The 15,104-nt window shown below is 39.7% G+C and overlaps 2 protein-coding genes across 2 annotated transcripts; one reads left to right on the forward strand and one right to left on the reverse strand.

Annotated features, from left to right (window-relative positions):
* The first annotated feature begins 1,373 nt into the window (after positions 1 to 1,373).
* Positions 1,374 to 2,846, forward strand: LOC110712807 (oxygen-evolving enhancer protein 3, chloroplastic-like). Its single transcript, XM_021891261.1, has 3 exons — positions 1,374 to 1,748; positions 2,244 to 2,542; positions 2,668 to 2,846. Exons 1-3 carry the CDS (start codon positions 1,445 to 1,447, stop codon positions 2,764 to 2,766), a joined length of 702 nt encoding a protein of 233 aa, XP_021746953.1. The 5' UTR covers positions 1,374 to 1,444; the 3' UTR covers positions 2,767 to 2,846.
* A 5,590-nt stretch (positions 2,847 to 8,436) lies between these two features.
* Positions 8,437 to 9,966, reverse strand: LOC110712808 (GLABROUS1 enhancer-binding protein-like). The gene is made up of 2 exons (XM_021891262.1): positions 9,919 to 9,966; positions 8,437 to 9,878 (listed from the first exon to the last, which is right to left on the reverse strand). The coding sequence occupies exons 1-2, from the start codon at positions 9,964 to 9,966 to the stop codon at positions 9,084 to 9,086; spliced, it is 843 nt and encodes a 280-aa protein (XP_021746954.1). The 3' UTR covers positions 8,437 to 9,083.
* Positions 9,967 to 15,104: the final 5,138 nt, after the last annotated feature.

The following is a 15,104-nucleotide window of genomic DNA, read 5'->3' on the forward strand; positions in this document are numbered from 1 at the left end:
TAAGCTTTGTAATACTCCTTATTTAGCTTCTTTATTTATGTTTCTTGTTGGTGTCATATAGGTATATATATTCAGCGTTGCTGGGAAGGTGATGAATCGGCTGTTGATTGAGAATATTACGTCGTCGATCATCTGTCGAAAATTTCACGCTTACCCCGGGGAAGGAGATGTTAGAGTTGATCTGTGTAAGAGGGAACTTATGCTTCATTTAGGATTTACTGAATATGTTGTTTGTTTTAAGAAGTGAGGTTGCACATGAATTAAAGATGATAGATATTCATACATTGGAAATAATGGGATGCTAATCTTGAGGAATAAAGGGTTAATTTGAGGATGGACTTTATACTGAGAAGCTAGTCAAATCATGTGAAGAAAGAAAGCTAAGGTAAATTAGAAGCTTGGTGAGAATGGCCTTTGAAGAACAAAGCTAGGAGACCCCTGCAGAATGTGCAAATAAATGAATTGATGGGTTTAATTCATATTGGATAGGCATAAAAGGAAAAGTTTTGGTACACTTCATACAAGAATTAGCCGTTCTCGATCGTTTAAAATCACTTTTTACACACAAAAAAAGTTGACTTTTATGTGATTTAGGATGACTAAACATGTTGTATACAATACACCCGTTGTATATATTTAAGTCATTAGAGTGTTTATCCAAATCTAATTACAACTCTATTTTGTTACAAAATTAGTGTAATTTTGTGAATTTGAAGTCAAACTATTAAATGTATCTCCGTGGTTTAAGAATTACTACTTGTACATCTTATAAAGCAAAATCACCACTCTTGGTAAGAATACTACATCTACACACTGCCAACTTGAAAGCTTTGAATGTTTAATGTATGTAGACATGTAGTGCATATTCATGTATGGACTATACAAATTAAAATTAGACTAAAGAAAATCATAAACTAAATACATAATGAAAAATTACAGAGCAAATGCTTAAAATTCTATTGTACAAAGTTAAATCAAATGGTACATACTACTGTGTTACATATTGTAAAATAGTTTATTACTTTATTTTATTTCATTTTTTTTTAAACGATTTATCTAATTATTAAAGTTTGTTTTGACAAGATAGCAATAGTTGAGATTGTTATCAAATTGCCCTAGATACAAATTTGTAGCCCTAAAAAAAATACAAATTTGTAATCCATATTTAAGTTAGCAAATTACTTCCAAAAAAAACCAATTTCCACGTGGCAAAATATGAACGGCCCAATTAAGAATCCAATCCAACAAATGAAATAAATAAACACATGTAGACCATCAATTGGTTAACCACATATCCAAATATGATCCAACTAGGACCCCACATCAGATAAGGTGTAATGCATCAAAATCAACCATCTATATTTCCACATTTCTCCTTCTTTCACCAAAACTAAACCACCATTGTTATCTAACTTAGAGAGAGAAAAAGAAGAAGAAAAAAAAGATGGCTCAAGCAATGGCTTCAATGGCTGGCTTACGCGGCTCATCTCAAGCTGTATTGGAAGGTAGTCTTCAAATCAGCGGCTCAAGCCGGCTTAGTGGGCCGACTACAAGCCGAGTTGCGGTCCCTAAGTTGGGCTTGAATATTCGGGCTCAGCAAGTGTCAGCTGAGACTAATGAGACTAGCCGCCGATCTGTGTTGGGCCTTGTTGCTGCTGGACTTGCTTCTGGCTCCTTTGTTAAGGCTGTTCTTGCTGAGGCTAAGTCTATCCCTGTTGGGCCACCACCACCACCATCCGGGGGTCTTCGTAAGTGTTTTAACTTATTACTTCCTCCGTTCCTTTTTATTGGTTACGCTTTAACTATTTTACTCGTGTAAAAAGATTTCATACTTAAACCAATCATAGGAGGGAGTATTTTTATGGTTTCATTGCTCTTAATTTGGATTTTTGACATACTATTTAAAATAAGAGTAGAAGTTTGTGTATGAAGTATGTAACGATCTTTAGACCAACATATATTTATTTTAGGCTATACAGGCATGATCAATTGATCGAATGTTGGATAAAGCTAGAAAATGAAGCATATAAATGGTGTTAAAAACAATACTGGTATCATTTTTGTGTATTAAAATAGGCATGATCGAGTGGCTAGGTAAAAAAAAAAAAAAATACCTTATATGTAATTGAACGAGAAAGAGTATGATTATAATAACTAGGGTAATAAGTTTGGAATGACACATACTGGTTTGCTTAGTTCAAATTCAAAGTCTATCTACGTTTAACTTGATATGTATTGGGCAGCCGGGACATTGAACTCGGACCAAGCAAGAGACGGTACCTTGCCCTACACCAAGGACAGGTTCTACCTTCAACCCCTGCCTCCAACTGAGGCAGCTCAAAGAGCAAAGGAATCAGCCAAAGAAATCCTGAATGTGAAGCAGTTTATCGAAAAGAAGGCATGGCCGGCTGTCCAGAATGACCTACGGCTCAGGGCCGAATACCTTCGCTATGACCTCAAAACTGTCATCTCATCTAAGCCCAAGGAGGAGAAGAAATCTCTCCAAGACCTCACCAGCAAACTCTTTGACAGTATCAACAATGTGAGTGCTCTTACCGTCTTTAACTGGTTGATCTGGCTATCGATTATAACTTCTCGTGTTATTATTATCAATGAAAACGAGTAAACAACCATCCATTTTGCTAATTGACTTACTTTGTCTCACAGCTCGACTATGCTGCAAAGAAAAAGAGCAGTACAGAAGCAGAGAAATACTATGCTCAGACTGTATCCAACCTTAACGACGTTCTTGCCAAGCTTGGTTAATTGTATATCGCTCATTGTAACCTCGTGTAAGAATTGAATTCATGCTCTTATATTATGAGGAAAACCATTTTGTAATGAAACCCTTTTATTTTCATGTGTAGTTCCTAATAATCTTCAGGGCCGAAACTCGAAAATGCATATATTTGTGTTACATTTTTCAGCCATTGTGATTTCAATTGCAGAGGTATCCTTGGATTCAAATTTCAACACACTTCGGATAACTAGATTTTCATAAACGAACAATGAATTCACCATCCACATAATCCAAATCAGGATCGACAATGTCGAACTCGATCCACATAATGAATTATTCGGTTGTGCAACATTGTATCTCTCTACTTAGTGTGTGGCTGTGTGCCATTCAAACACAAATTGCACAAAAAAAAAATGGTAAAAAAAAGATTAAAAACACAAGAGCCTAGTAAAATCATAACAGCAATGATCACTAAACATTCATATTTACTCGAGCTATAATAAGATTGATAACAAGATATGCAGAGACGCCACTGTTTTATACTACAGAGACAATGACAAAATACAAACAAGCCTCAAGAGGAAAGACATCATGGCAATCTGAACAATTTCGAACGCCATTAGCTACCAAGAGAAATAAGACAAACAACGTTTGTGGAAGACAAGTACCAACTGTTCCTCAAATACATTCAAGACTCGACTGTCAAAGTTCATACCACGAATACCAGTAGACAGGGGTGAAACAAACCATATACGAATTACAATGATAACATTCTCACCCTCCGCTAAATTATTACTACTAAACTCCAAGCAAACAAAAGGAAAGATCAGGGTTTCCGAGAGACAGCCTGGAGTGATCCAACTGCATCGCATGATATTTAACTTTCTTCTAATACTCAGCTCACACCCTTATAAAATTAACATCTCATTGATGGGGATGAACTGATACAGAAAACAGGAACTCTAATCCTCAAATATTTGTGAACTGTCAGAATCTTCAACAGGATCAACACAGCAAAGATGGCATTTTGATACAGAAAAGAGTTAAAAGCAAAATAATAATTTCATATTGCTTTGACAGGAATAAGAGAGGTATTAGAGAAGTAAAGAAGCGACGATGAGTCGATGAATTACTTGGAGACAACAAAGATGAATGTGTAAGTAGCAATAATACACCAAGTAAAACAAAGTGCAAATCAAGCGAATAATTCACTTGAGATGCCCCTTGACAACAGAGATTGCTAAACAAAAGTGACCCCTCACATCCCCAACTTCCCATCAATGAGAAAACAAAGATCAAATTTATAGCAGAAGGTTCCCGCCAAAAATAAATAAAAAATTTAAAAGTATGCGGAAACTAGGCCCTATTACTGAAACTTGACAGGGAGAACATATAGACCTCAAAACAATGGCAGTTCAACATCCATCAATAAAGCATTAAAGCCTCTCTATCTGCTCCAGTATAGTATTCATCCCAGCACAATATCTTCTAGTCCTCGACTTCCAACTGCTACAATCTTAGAAAATACTGTGTACACTTAAGTCTCGTTGTCACGCTTTCAGAATAATATGCAAAGAATAAAAGCTAAATTATCAACAAATGACAAACTAAGAGGCACAGATAAACCGACAGACCAAGCAACATTCATGGAAGCATCAAAAAGACAGGTACCTTACAATGGCAGAATGAAGGCAGATATTATCATATTGAAAAGGGCAGAAGTTAAAAGAGCACGAATAAGCAAAAGCCTTGGTTATCACAAGCATCAAAGCAATATGAGCAAAGGCCAAAGGGTAACTTTTAATACAAATCAATACTGTTGAAAGGCCAAGAAACACCTTGATTTTATTTCCACAGCTATGATGAATTTAAAGCAGCATTATACATCAAAGACCTTCAGACACAAAAGCGTTTGGATATATTGACCTCTCTAATCCCCTTCCCAACCCTCATCAGTAAAACAAAAGCCAAAAAACTAACAAGGACCCAATCTTGTCTCAAAAGACCAGGAACATAATTCAGAAACTAACAACATTGCCATTAAAGATTGTGACAGAGAACATCACATTTCAACAAGGAACTAAATGACCACAAGAAACAATTCAAAATCCCTCCGATAAACCCAATATTCCATGATTCCATCATGAACAAGGGCACCAAACTCCCCTTGCTTAAATCCTTAAATGCCATGTAACAAAAACACCTGAACATATTTAATGATGACAAGCTAAGAGTCAATCAAAACCAAATTAATGGTGTTAAGTGACAACTATCCTCCTATGCAAGTACAGATACAGATAGAAAACACAATCAAAGCGGCACAATCAATATGATAATCTAAGAATCCAGAAGAGCAAAATTAAACTTAAAGCCTTAGTTATATCCCACCCAAAAGCAAAACCAAGCAACGGCATTAAAAACATACTCAGCGAGGCACACAATACTCACAAGTAGAAGAACAAGAACCAAGATCTATACCTGCAAAGAGCATAAGCTTAGTGAAAATAAAAAGCTCCATAACAGCAAAAGCATGGTAAGAATAACAACACTAGCAATAAGCATTTTACACTATAAGAAACTAACAATAGACAAACCATAGTCAAAGCATCTCAAGATATGATCTATAAATCTAAACAAACAACTAAAACCCTAAAAACATCCTAAACATAAAAAAATCCTAAGCTTGATTAGGAGAAAAATCATCTCCAAGAATCGAGTAGACCAACAAACCAAACAGCATTCATAGAGCATCAAAAGGACAAGTACCTTACAATGGCAGAATTAAGGTGTATTTTTATCATATCAAAAACAGGGCAGTGGGTAGCCTGAGAGTATAACTAAGCAAACGCCTTGTTGATGTTTTCCGCAACTAAGATGAATGTAAAGTAGCACAAGAGTTTCTTCTCTTTCCATTCCCAGCCTCCTTAAGTGAACCAAAAATCAAAAACTAAAGGAAAAAGTACCCAAGAACCCAACCCGGTCTCTAAAGACAAGGAACATAATTCAAAAACTAAAAAACCTTGCCATGAAAGGTTGTGACAGATAACATTACCCTTCAACAAGGAACTAAAAGACCACAAGAAACAGTTCCATTTCCTCCAATCACCCAATATTCCTTCATGAACCAGATAAACATTCCCCTTGCTTAAATCCCCAAATGCATGAAACAAAAACTCCCAAAATAATTAACATGACAAGCTAAGAGCCTAAGAGGCTTCCAACAGCACAATATTTTCATTAAGGGAAACAATCCAAGATTCCCAACCAACTTAATGGTGATAACTAAATTAATGGTGACAACTATTCTCCTATGGAAGTACGAATACAACTAGATATCACAATCAAAGCGGCAGAATTAGTATATAATTATTCTACAAATCCAAAAGGAGGCTTTAAGCAACCAGAACAGCAAAAGCCTTTATCATAAATGACAAATGCCTTAATACATCTTTAATAATAAAAAATTAAAAGCCTTAATTATATCCCTCACAAATGTAAAAGCAAGCCACAGCATTAGAAATGTACTCGTCTACAAACCTTGCCATAAAAGATTGTGATGGAGAACACCACACAGGCACACTTCAACACATACCAAAATGACCACAAAAAACAATTCCCCCTCCAGTAAACCCAATTTTCCTTCATAAACAACAAATCCCCTTGCTTAATTCTCCTAATGCCGTGTAACATAAACACCCAAACATAATTAGCAATGACAGGCTAAGCATCCCAATAGCACAATAATTTCATAAGGGAAAACAATCCAGACCAAATAAATGGTGATAACTAAGTGACAGCTTACCTCCTATGGAAGAATGGATACAGCTAATAAACACAATCAAAACGGCAGAATCAATAGGATTTTTCTAAGAATCCAAAAGGAGACATTATACAATTAGACAAGCAAATTTAACTATAAGCCTTAATTATGTCCCACCTAAAAGCAAAAGCATGCAAAAGCATTTAAAATGCTCATTCTACAAACAGCAAGGGAGACAACACTCACAAGTAGAAGAACAAAAACCAACACTTGCAAACAGCATAAAATTAGCGAAAATACAAAAGCACACCAACAGCAAGAACAAGATAAGGATAACCAGACTAGCATTTCGCAAATTATACTATAAGAAACTAACAATGACCAAACCATCGTCAAAGCATCCAATCGGAAATCTAAACAACAAACTGTACTCTAAAAGCATATTAAACATAAAAAGCCTCTTAAAAGGGACACATCCTAAGCATCCAATCGGAAATCAAAACAACAAACTGTACTCTAAAAGCATATTAAACATAAAAAGCCTCTTAAAAGGGACACATCCTAAGCTTGATCAGTAGAAATATTATATCCAATAATAGAGTAGACCAATAAACTAAACAGCATTCATAGAGCATCAAAAGGACAAGTACTTAAGATAGCAGAATTAAGGTTTTATCATATTGAAACGGGGCAGTGGGTAGCCTGAGAGCATAACTCAGCAAAAGCCTTGGTTATCAATGCTATTAAAAGGCAGAGAAAGACCTTAAAATGTTTTCCCCAACTAAGATGAATGTAAAGGAGCACAAGAGTTTCTTTTCATTCCATTCCCAACTTCCTTCAGTGAAACAAAAACCAAAGACTAAAGGAAAAAGTACCCAAGAGCCCAACCCAGTCTCTGAACACTAGGGGCATAATTCAAAAACTAAAAAAACTTGCCATGAAAAATTGCAATGGAGAACATTACATTTCAGCAAGGAGCTAAAAGACCACAAGAAACAGTTCCATTTCCTCCAATTAACCCAATATTCCTTCATGAACAAGATAAACAACTCCCTTTGCTTAAATTCCCAAATGCAATGTAACAAAAACGCCCAAAATAAATAATGACAACAAGCTAAGAGCCTAAGAGGCTTCCAAATAATTTCATTAAGGAAAACAATCCCAACCAACTTAATGGTGATATCTAAATTAATGGCGACAACTATCCTCCTATGGAAGTACTAATACAACTAGATATCACAATCTAAGCGGCAGAATCAATACAATTATTCTACGAATCCAAAAAGGAGGCATAAAGCAACCAAAACAGCAAAAGCATGATAAATGCCTTAATTACATCCTTCATAAAAAATTAAAAACCTAAATTATATCCCTCACAAAAGTAATAGCAAGCCACAGCATTATAAATTTACTCGTCTAAAAACCTTGCCATGAAAGGTTGTGATGAAAAACACCACACAGGCATACTTCAACACGTAACTAAATGACCACAAAAAACAATTACAATCCCTCCAGTAAACCCAATCTTACTTCATGAACAAGAACAACTCCCCTTGCATAGATCTAACGCCATGTAACATAAAAGCCCGGACATAATTAACGATGACAGACTAAGCATCCCGACAGCACAACAATTTCATAAAGGAAAACAATCCAGACCAAATAGATAAGTGACAGCTAACTCCTATGAAGTATGGGTACAGCTAGAAAACACAATCAAAAAGGCAGAATCAATATGACTTTTCTAAGAATCCAAAAGGAGACATTAGGCAATTAGAAGGGCAAATTTAATTATAAGCCTCAATTATATCCCACCCACTAGTTCTACAAACAACAAGGTACACAACACTCCCAAGTAGAAGAACAAAAATCAACACTTGCAAACAGCATAAAATTAGAGAGAATATTAAAACACACCAATAGCAAGAACAAGATAAGAATAACAAGGCTACCATTTCGAATTTTATACTATAAGAAACTAACAATGACCAAACCATAGTCAAAGCATCTCAAGTTTAAATCCAGAAATCTAAACAACAACAAACTGTACCCTAAAAGCATATTAAACGTAAAAAGCCTCTTAAAAGGGATGTACATCCTAAGGCTTGATAAGGAGAAAAATCATCTCCAATAACTGAGTTCAACTACGAAAAACTACCATAAAACACCGCGATTCAACTACCTTCTGCACTGATCCAATCTTCACAAAATCTTACCACACCGAACTTCTTCGATTCATCTAATGTTTACCAGACCTAAGAGCTTCCATGATCCTCCGCGTCTCCTCCTGCTCGGCTTCAGACCGCAGAATTCTCGCCTCAGCTTGCTTCATCGCCACCTTTTCCCACATCTCACCGATCTCAGCCCTCGCCTTGGCTCCCATCATCCTCAACCCTTTCTTCCTTAGCTCCTCCCACGCCACGGCTTCTCCAACCTCCAATTCCAAATCTTTCTCATCAGTCCCAACAACCTTCCCACTCTTCTCAATCAATTCCTCCTCCTTATCATTCTTCTTCTTCTGATCCTCCCCAACAGCCCCAGCATTAGAACCACTCTTAATCTTCAAAACCCGAGCTTTCGATTTCAATCCCACATTACTATTACCATTGTTTTCAGCAACAGCCCCATTAGTACCCTTATCATCCTCAACAACAACATCATCCCAGCATTACTATAATTATTCTCCCAAATCTTTTTAGACAATTCAAAACACTGAATCTCAACAGGGTTAGTAAGCTTCTTCTTCTTAGCATTAAAAAACTTCTTCTTAAGCCTACGAACCTTATCAACAATCTGAACCTTACTAACCTCAACATGCAAAGATTTCTTAATAAACCCATAAAAATCATCAATTTCAATCATGGGGTCAGCCCCTCTTTTAGCCTTAAAATCAATCATACCTTTCAAAATCAGAATTTCATCATCTTCACTAAACACCCTCTGAAACAACTTCTTCGATCCCTCTTCTGGAACCCCACCACCGGCGCCGCCGGAAATGGCGGCGACACTCCCGGATTTCTCTTTCCTCGGCTTCTTCGACGAACTCTTGAGTGCACTCTCCGACGAGCGCTTCTCGGGTACCTGGCCGGCGGGGAGAGCAGCAATGGTGTACTTAAGTTGATCCTTACCGAGGGTACCGGATATAAAGCCGGGTTTTGAGATGGGCTTGATTTTCTGCAAAGTGGGTTCGTCTTCTTCATCATCGGAGGAAGAATCGTCCTCGGAAAGAGGCCTCTTGTTGCCGGAGGCGACGGCGGTTGGCGCGGCGGAGGCGGAGGCCGAAGTGGGGGCTTTCTTGCCGGAGGCCGGCGGCGGTTGTGGGTTGATGGGGTTTGTTCTTCGTCGGAAGAAGAACCGGAATTCTCTCTTCTTCGGGTTCTATGCTTGAATTAGAGGTGGATTCTTCAGAAGAATCTGCCTCTGGTGGGGCTTCAGTCAAGGGTTTCTGGGCTTTGTTGCGAGCCATTGATGGAGAGAGAGGAGAGAGAAAGAGAGAGAAGGAGGAGAGAGAAGGAGAGAGTTGAAGGGTTTGAGAGTTGAGGAGTTAGATCTAAAAGAGGGGGGAAGGCAGGGAGTTATAGTGGGGGAATGGGGTGCATCGTGCGAGGTGTGAGTGAATGTTTGATGCTATCCTTGCTTGATGCTATCCTATCCTTCTTGAATGAGGGTTTGAGGGGGGCCTATGGGGAGTTACTAGATGACCTAATTGACTGTCTTGACTAGTTGACTATAACGGTTTTTGAATGGTTAACTATGAATCTTCGTACAAAAGGGTTTGGAATAGGGATTTGTTAAACATCGCCCACAAAATTCACTTGGTTTGACAATATTGCCCTTGACCTAAAAAAAAAACACTCACACTCTCATCACTCACACTCTCATCGCTCATCTTCTTTCAACCTCTCTAAAAAAAAAAAAATTCAAACAACGGCAATGTCGAGGCGGCAAGGCAAGGAATTGGCGGCGGCGAAGGGAAGGAGGTCCCAAGGAGGCAAGGTACAATTTGTAAAAAAAAAAAAAAAAAAGGAAAAACCGCCGTGACGGAGGTGGGGCGCCCTGGCTGGACGCCCAGCCAGCGGTGGTGGCGCCAGCTGCAGACGCCGCCACCAGTAGGCTGGCGCCTGGGCTGGACGCCATAGACACGATTGTGGCGTTTATTCAAGGCGCCGCAGCCGTGGCTGTGGCGTCCAGCCCAGGCGCCAGCCCACTGGTGGCGGCGTCTGCAGCTGGCGCCACCACCGCTGGCTGGGCGTCCAGCCAAGGCACCCCCCCCCTTTTTTTTCTTTTTTTTTTATATATTTGTTTTAAAATATTGTTTTTATTTTATTTTTTTTGTGTAATATCTTTTTGAATTGTTTTTTATATTTTGTTGTTTATTTTTATAAATTTTTTCAATTTTGTTGTATTTTTTCTATGTTTATATTTTGTTTACAATTATTTGTTTGTTTTTTTTGTACATTTTTATTTTTATTCTCTATTTTGATTTGTTTTTAAATTTTTTTGTGACTTTGATATTGTTTTTGGTTAGTTAATTTATTTTAAATTTTATTATTGATATTGTTTTTGGTTAGTTAATTTATTTTAATTGGGAATGAATTATTTATGTTTATATATATTCTTCTGTGTTGGTTTTATTTCCTTTCTAAGTGTATTTTTTATTCTATTATTTTTATTTAAGTGTTTTGTTAATTTCTTTATTATGTTAATTTGTTAGTATGTTTTTAGTTTATTTGATTTGGGTAGTGGTAGCTATTTTTCGTATAAATTTTTGTATGTTTATATATTTTAAAATTTTGTGTAGAATTCACTGGGTCGTCATGGTGCGGGGAAGAATGTAGAGCTTCTTAGTAGAAGCTATTCAGTGGAGAGGTCGGGGCATAGACATGTCAGATCCCGTGGTATTTCGGCCTCAACTCGTAGAGAACGGATCCACCGTCGGGATGAGGATGACGATGACGATGATGATGCTGAGGAGGGTGACCAGGAGGAGGAGCATGAGGAGGGCGCAGATGAGGATGAGGATGTGGACGATGGCAGTGGACCGTATGATGATTACGGTCCATTCAGTCAGAGGGTTGATGACATGTACGAGACACATATGGTGGAGGTGCGTAAGGGTAGGGGTGGTAGTTTTGTTAGTAGATCTGGCACATCATCTGCGTCCACTGTATCTAGGGCAAGCAGGAAACGATCGAGGGTCGGTAATGATTCTTGGGTTGTTAGGAGTGAGGTGCCCGGTGGGCCTGTTGACGGGAGTGTGATTCCTAGCTTTCTAGGACACATAGTTGCCCGTATTTGGGAGGACCAGGAGAGGCCTTCAGTTACGGGGTTGTTGAAATGTCATACCCGGGAAAAGACTTGTAGCTTTTTGCGTACATGGGCTGAGGCTTGGCCGGCGGAGAGCGAGATGTTCGAGCGACTGGAAGGCACTGGGGTCACGTTCCTGCCACCATGCACGATAAGATTGACAGTACGCTGATCACGGCTTTCATTGAGCGATGGCAGCCGGATACAAACTCTTTCCACCTTCCGTTCGGTGAGATGACGATCATGTTACATGACGTCGTGGCCATTCTGGGGATTCGTGTTGAGGGTAAACGACTTTGTGCTGTGGCTGATGCGGATCAGGCAGATTTGCTGGCGGAGTTGTTGGCGGTGGACAGGGATGCACTGCACACCGAGGCGCTAGGTGTTTGGGAACACGAAGGTGTGAAGATCGCATCCGTGTTGCAGCGGTGTTTGTACCCCAGTGCACGTAGGACGCACGACGCACAGCTGAGTGCTTATGTTTTTCTACTCCTCGGATGTACCTTGTTTCCGGATAAGAGCGGCGGAAACAAGCTCAGGCCACGCGACATAGTAGAGGCGTGTGACCCCGACAGTGTAGGCCAGTTTTCCTGGGGATCGGCTACGTTGGCGTATTTGTATCGCCAACTAGGATTTGCGAGTCGGGCTGACGCGGCAGGTATCACTGGGTGTCTGACTCTATTGCAGACCTGGATATACGAGTACTTTCCTGCATTGCGACCACATCGTGACCCGGTTCCTATTGATGAGGGGATGTCGCGTGCTTGTGCGTGGAGTCCGCGCTCGGAAAGAAGTCCGTTGACCGCCTCCGATCGATATGGTTATTGCTGGACAGGCTGTCCCCTTAGAGGTAACGTTTATAAATTGTTTCTACATTTTATTATTTGCACATATTATATTCATGTTATTAAATTTTAAAACTATGTGCAGGTGAACTGGATGTCTTTCGGCCCGAACCTTAGTGTTAGGGTACCCAGGACCCTGTACACGGGACTCATTCAGTATCGTGAGATCGTCGAGGCGTACATGCCCCAGCGTTGTCTTCTCCAGCTTGGATTTGTCCAAGTTGTCCATCCTCCCCCGGCATGCCCGATGAAGGCGATCCGACCTGCATCGTCGAGGGACTACGTCGTGCAATGGCCGGATATCATGACCGGGTCGTGGGACCAGTTTCCGATGGTGGCCCGCTTATGGACTGCGGAGTTGCAGCGGCCGCCTCTGGGGTTCCTCCCATGTGTGACCATTACTACATGGAATGGTTCAACCGGTATTCGCACCCGAGGTTGATCGCAGATCTCGACCACAGCGATGATGATTATATGCCACCGCCTACTGCCATGGAAGCGGTATGTCTCATATTATATTTATCGTTGTCTTTTATTAAGTTTTATATGTTGTTATTGTATTTCATCTTTTGTTTTTTGTTGTATGCAGTGGATGGGAAAGATAATGCAGGACGTACATAAACTCTCTCTTGAGAAGGACAACATGAGTGCAACAGAGAGAGCTGTTGTTGATAGTCTGGAACAGACCCTTGCGCAGTGGGAGTCGTCGTCGAGGAGGGATTACTGATGGTTTTGTCATTTTATTTATAGAGCACTTTAAATATTATCGTTTTAATTTATTAAATTGGACATTATGTTGTAAGTTTGTAACATTTTAGATTGTTCTTTTAGCTTCCAACTTAAACATATTATCATTGCTGTTTTTAAATTTTGATATAACTGTTCGTGGATCCGCGCAACTTACCCATGCAACATATAGAATGCAGTAAGCAATACAATATAAAAGATTAATGTTCTCATTAAAAGAGCAACGTACAAATAAGATTACATAGGAAGAATGTAAACATGAAAACTAAAATGCAGCTAGGGTATTCCATTCGTGGATCCAGTCATGATATAGCGCATCCCAACCCTCTACGCTCGTTGTGCGAATGTTGTACCACCGAGGTATAATCGGTGGCACTGGAAAATCGGATGACATGTCTAGTCGGATGAAATGTCTGTATGACGACCAAGAAACGCAATAGCTAGCTCTCAACTCTACATGTTGTAGTGTTCCGAAATGAAGTACCTGGTTTGTCCAATATTTGACAAACTTTTCCCTGTGAGGGACCCATTTCTGCATCACATAGTCCACCAGTGCCGGACACCACTGGTACGAATCCCTGAAGTTAGCCAATGCTCGCTCATACGCTTCCTCTGTGGTAGCCTGTAGGATCTTCCGCCACTTACCATTCACCAATCTCTCTGCCATTTCCAAATTCTTGTTGAAAAGGTTGTAGGCTTTCACTTTCACGCAGTTGTTGATGTGCCATGTGAACAATAAGTGGTTCGATTCTGGAAACAGCTCTGCTATGGGGGCAAAGAGACCTCCCTCACAGTCGCTGACGATGGCTGCTGGATGAACATTAGGCCCGATGTAGTTTCTCAGCTTCTCCAACACCCAATAATAACTTGGAGCCGTCTCATCCTTGATGATTACATGACCAATCAGAAAGTTCTGGTTCGTTGGAGTCATCCCATGATCTCAACCAGTGGGAACTTGTACTTGTTTGTCTTGTACGTTGAGTCGATCAAAATCACAAATGGCCAAGACTTGATCATATCAGCCAATCAGGATGCACAAGGAAAAGATGAGTCACCTCCGCTGTATCTTCATCAGAATCAAACCAGAACAGGTAACCACGTGATTGTGCCTGGTGTAGCAGCTGCTGTATAGGGATCCTTCCCTCTGACCGTTCAAACCTGAGTTGCTGTCTGACGTTGTAGATGTGTCTTCGGTTTGGATGGTCTTCTGGAAATTTCTCTAACACAGATGCTAATATTTTAGCAGGCTTGACTTGAGCATCACTCATTTCTTTCACAACTACTTTCGCAGCAGGACTTAAGCCGCTCAGCTGTCGATGACCCTCTTCATATACTATCATCTCATGGTTGTGATACCCCCATTTAGAGTAACCAATCACTTCTCAACCTTCACGACTCGTAGTTGTCGAACCTTTACTCTGAACTCACACCCACAACCTTTCCGCTTTGTATCAAACCGAGTGGCTTTACGAAAATCTCTGTCTTCTCTTTTGCGATAACGGTCACATCTCAAAATGCGATCCATTCTACCATCCCGTTGAGATTTATGAGTTACTACTACCAAGCAAAATCCAGCTGCAATTGCAACCTGTTTTGCCCAATCAATCGCCTGTTGAGCTTCTTCGAATGGACCATCATGTCAAATATCCCACTGTAATCATTTCCGTCTCCACCATAATCCTGCATCAATTATATATTACAATAA

Source organism: Chenopodium quinoa, unplaced genomic scaffold (assembly GCF_001683475.1).
Source record: "Chenopodium quinoa cultivar QQ74 unplaced genomic scaffold, ASM168347v1, whole genome shotgun sequence".
Taxonomy (NCBI): Eukaryota; Viridiplantae; Streptophyta; class Magnoliopsida; order Caryophyllales; family Amaranthaceae; genus Chenopodium; species Chenopodium quinoa.

What these genes read in the sequence shown, in the direction of transcription:
- LOC110712808 (XM_021891262.1), bottom strand. Translation starts at nt 9,966, where the DNA reads ATGGCTCGCAACAAAGCCCAGAAACCCTTGACTGAAGCCCCACCAGAG. An exon ending in TGACTGAAGCCCCACCAGAG is followed by an intron (nt 9,879 to 9,918) that starts GCAGATTCTTCT and finishes ATTCAAGCATAG; the next exon opens with AACCCGAAGAAGAGAGAATT.
- LOC110712807 (XM_021891261.1), top strand. Translation starts at nt 1,445, where the DNA reads ATGGCTCAAGCAATGGCTTCAATGGCTGGCTTACGCGGCTCATCTCAA. An exon ending in ACCACCATCCGGGGGTCTTC is followed by an intron (nt 1,749 to 2,243) that starts GTAAGTGTTTTA and finishes TGTATTGGGCAG; the next exon opens with CCGGGACATTGAACTCGGAC. An exon ending in TCTTTGACAGTATCAACAAT is followed by an intron (nt 2,543 to 2,667) that starts GTGAGTGCTCTT and finishes TTTGTCTCACAG; the next exon opens with CTCGACTATGCTGCAAAGAA.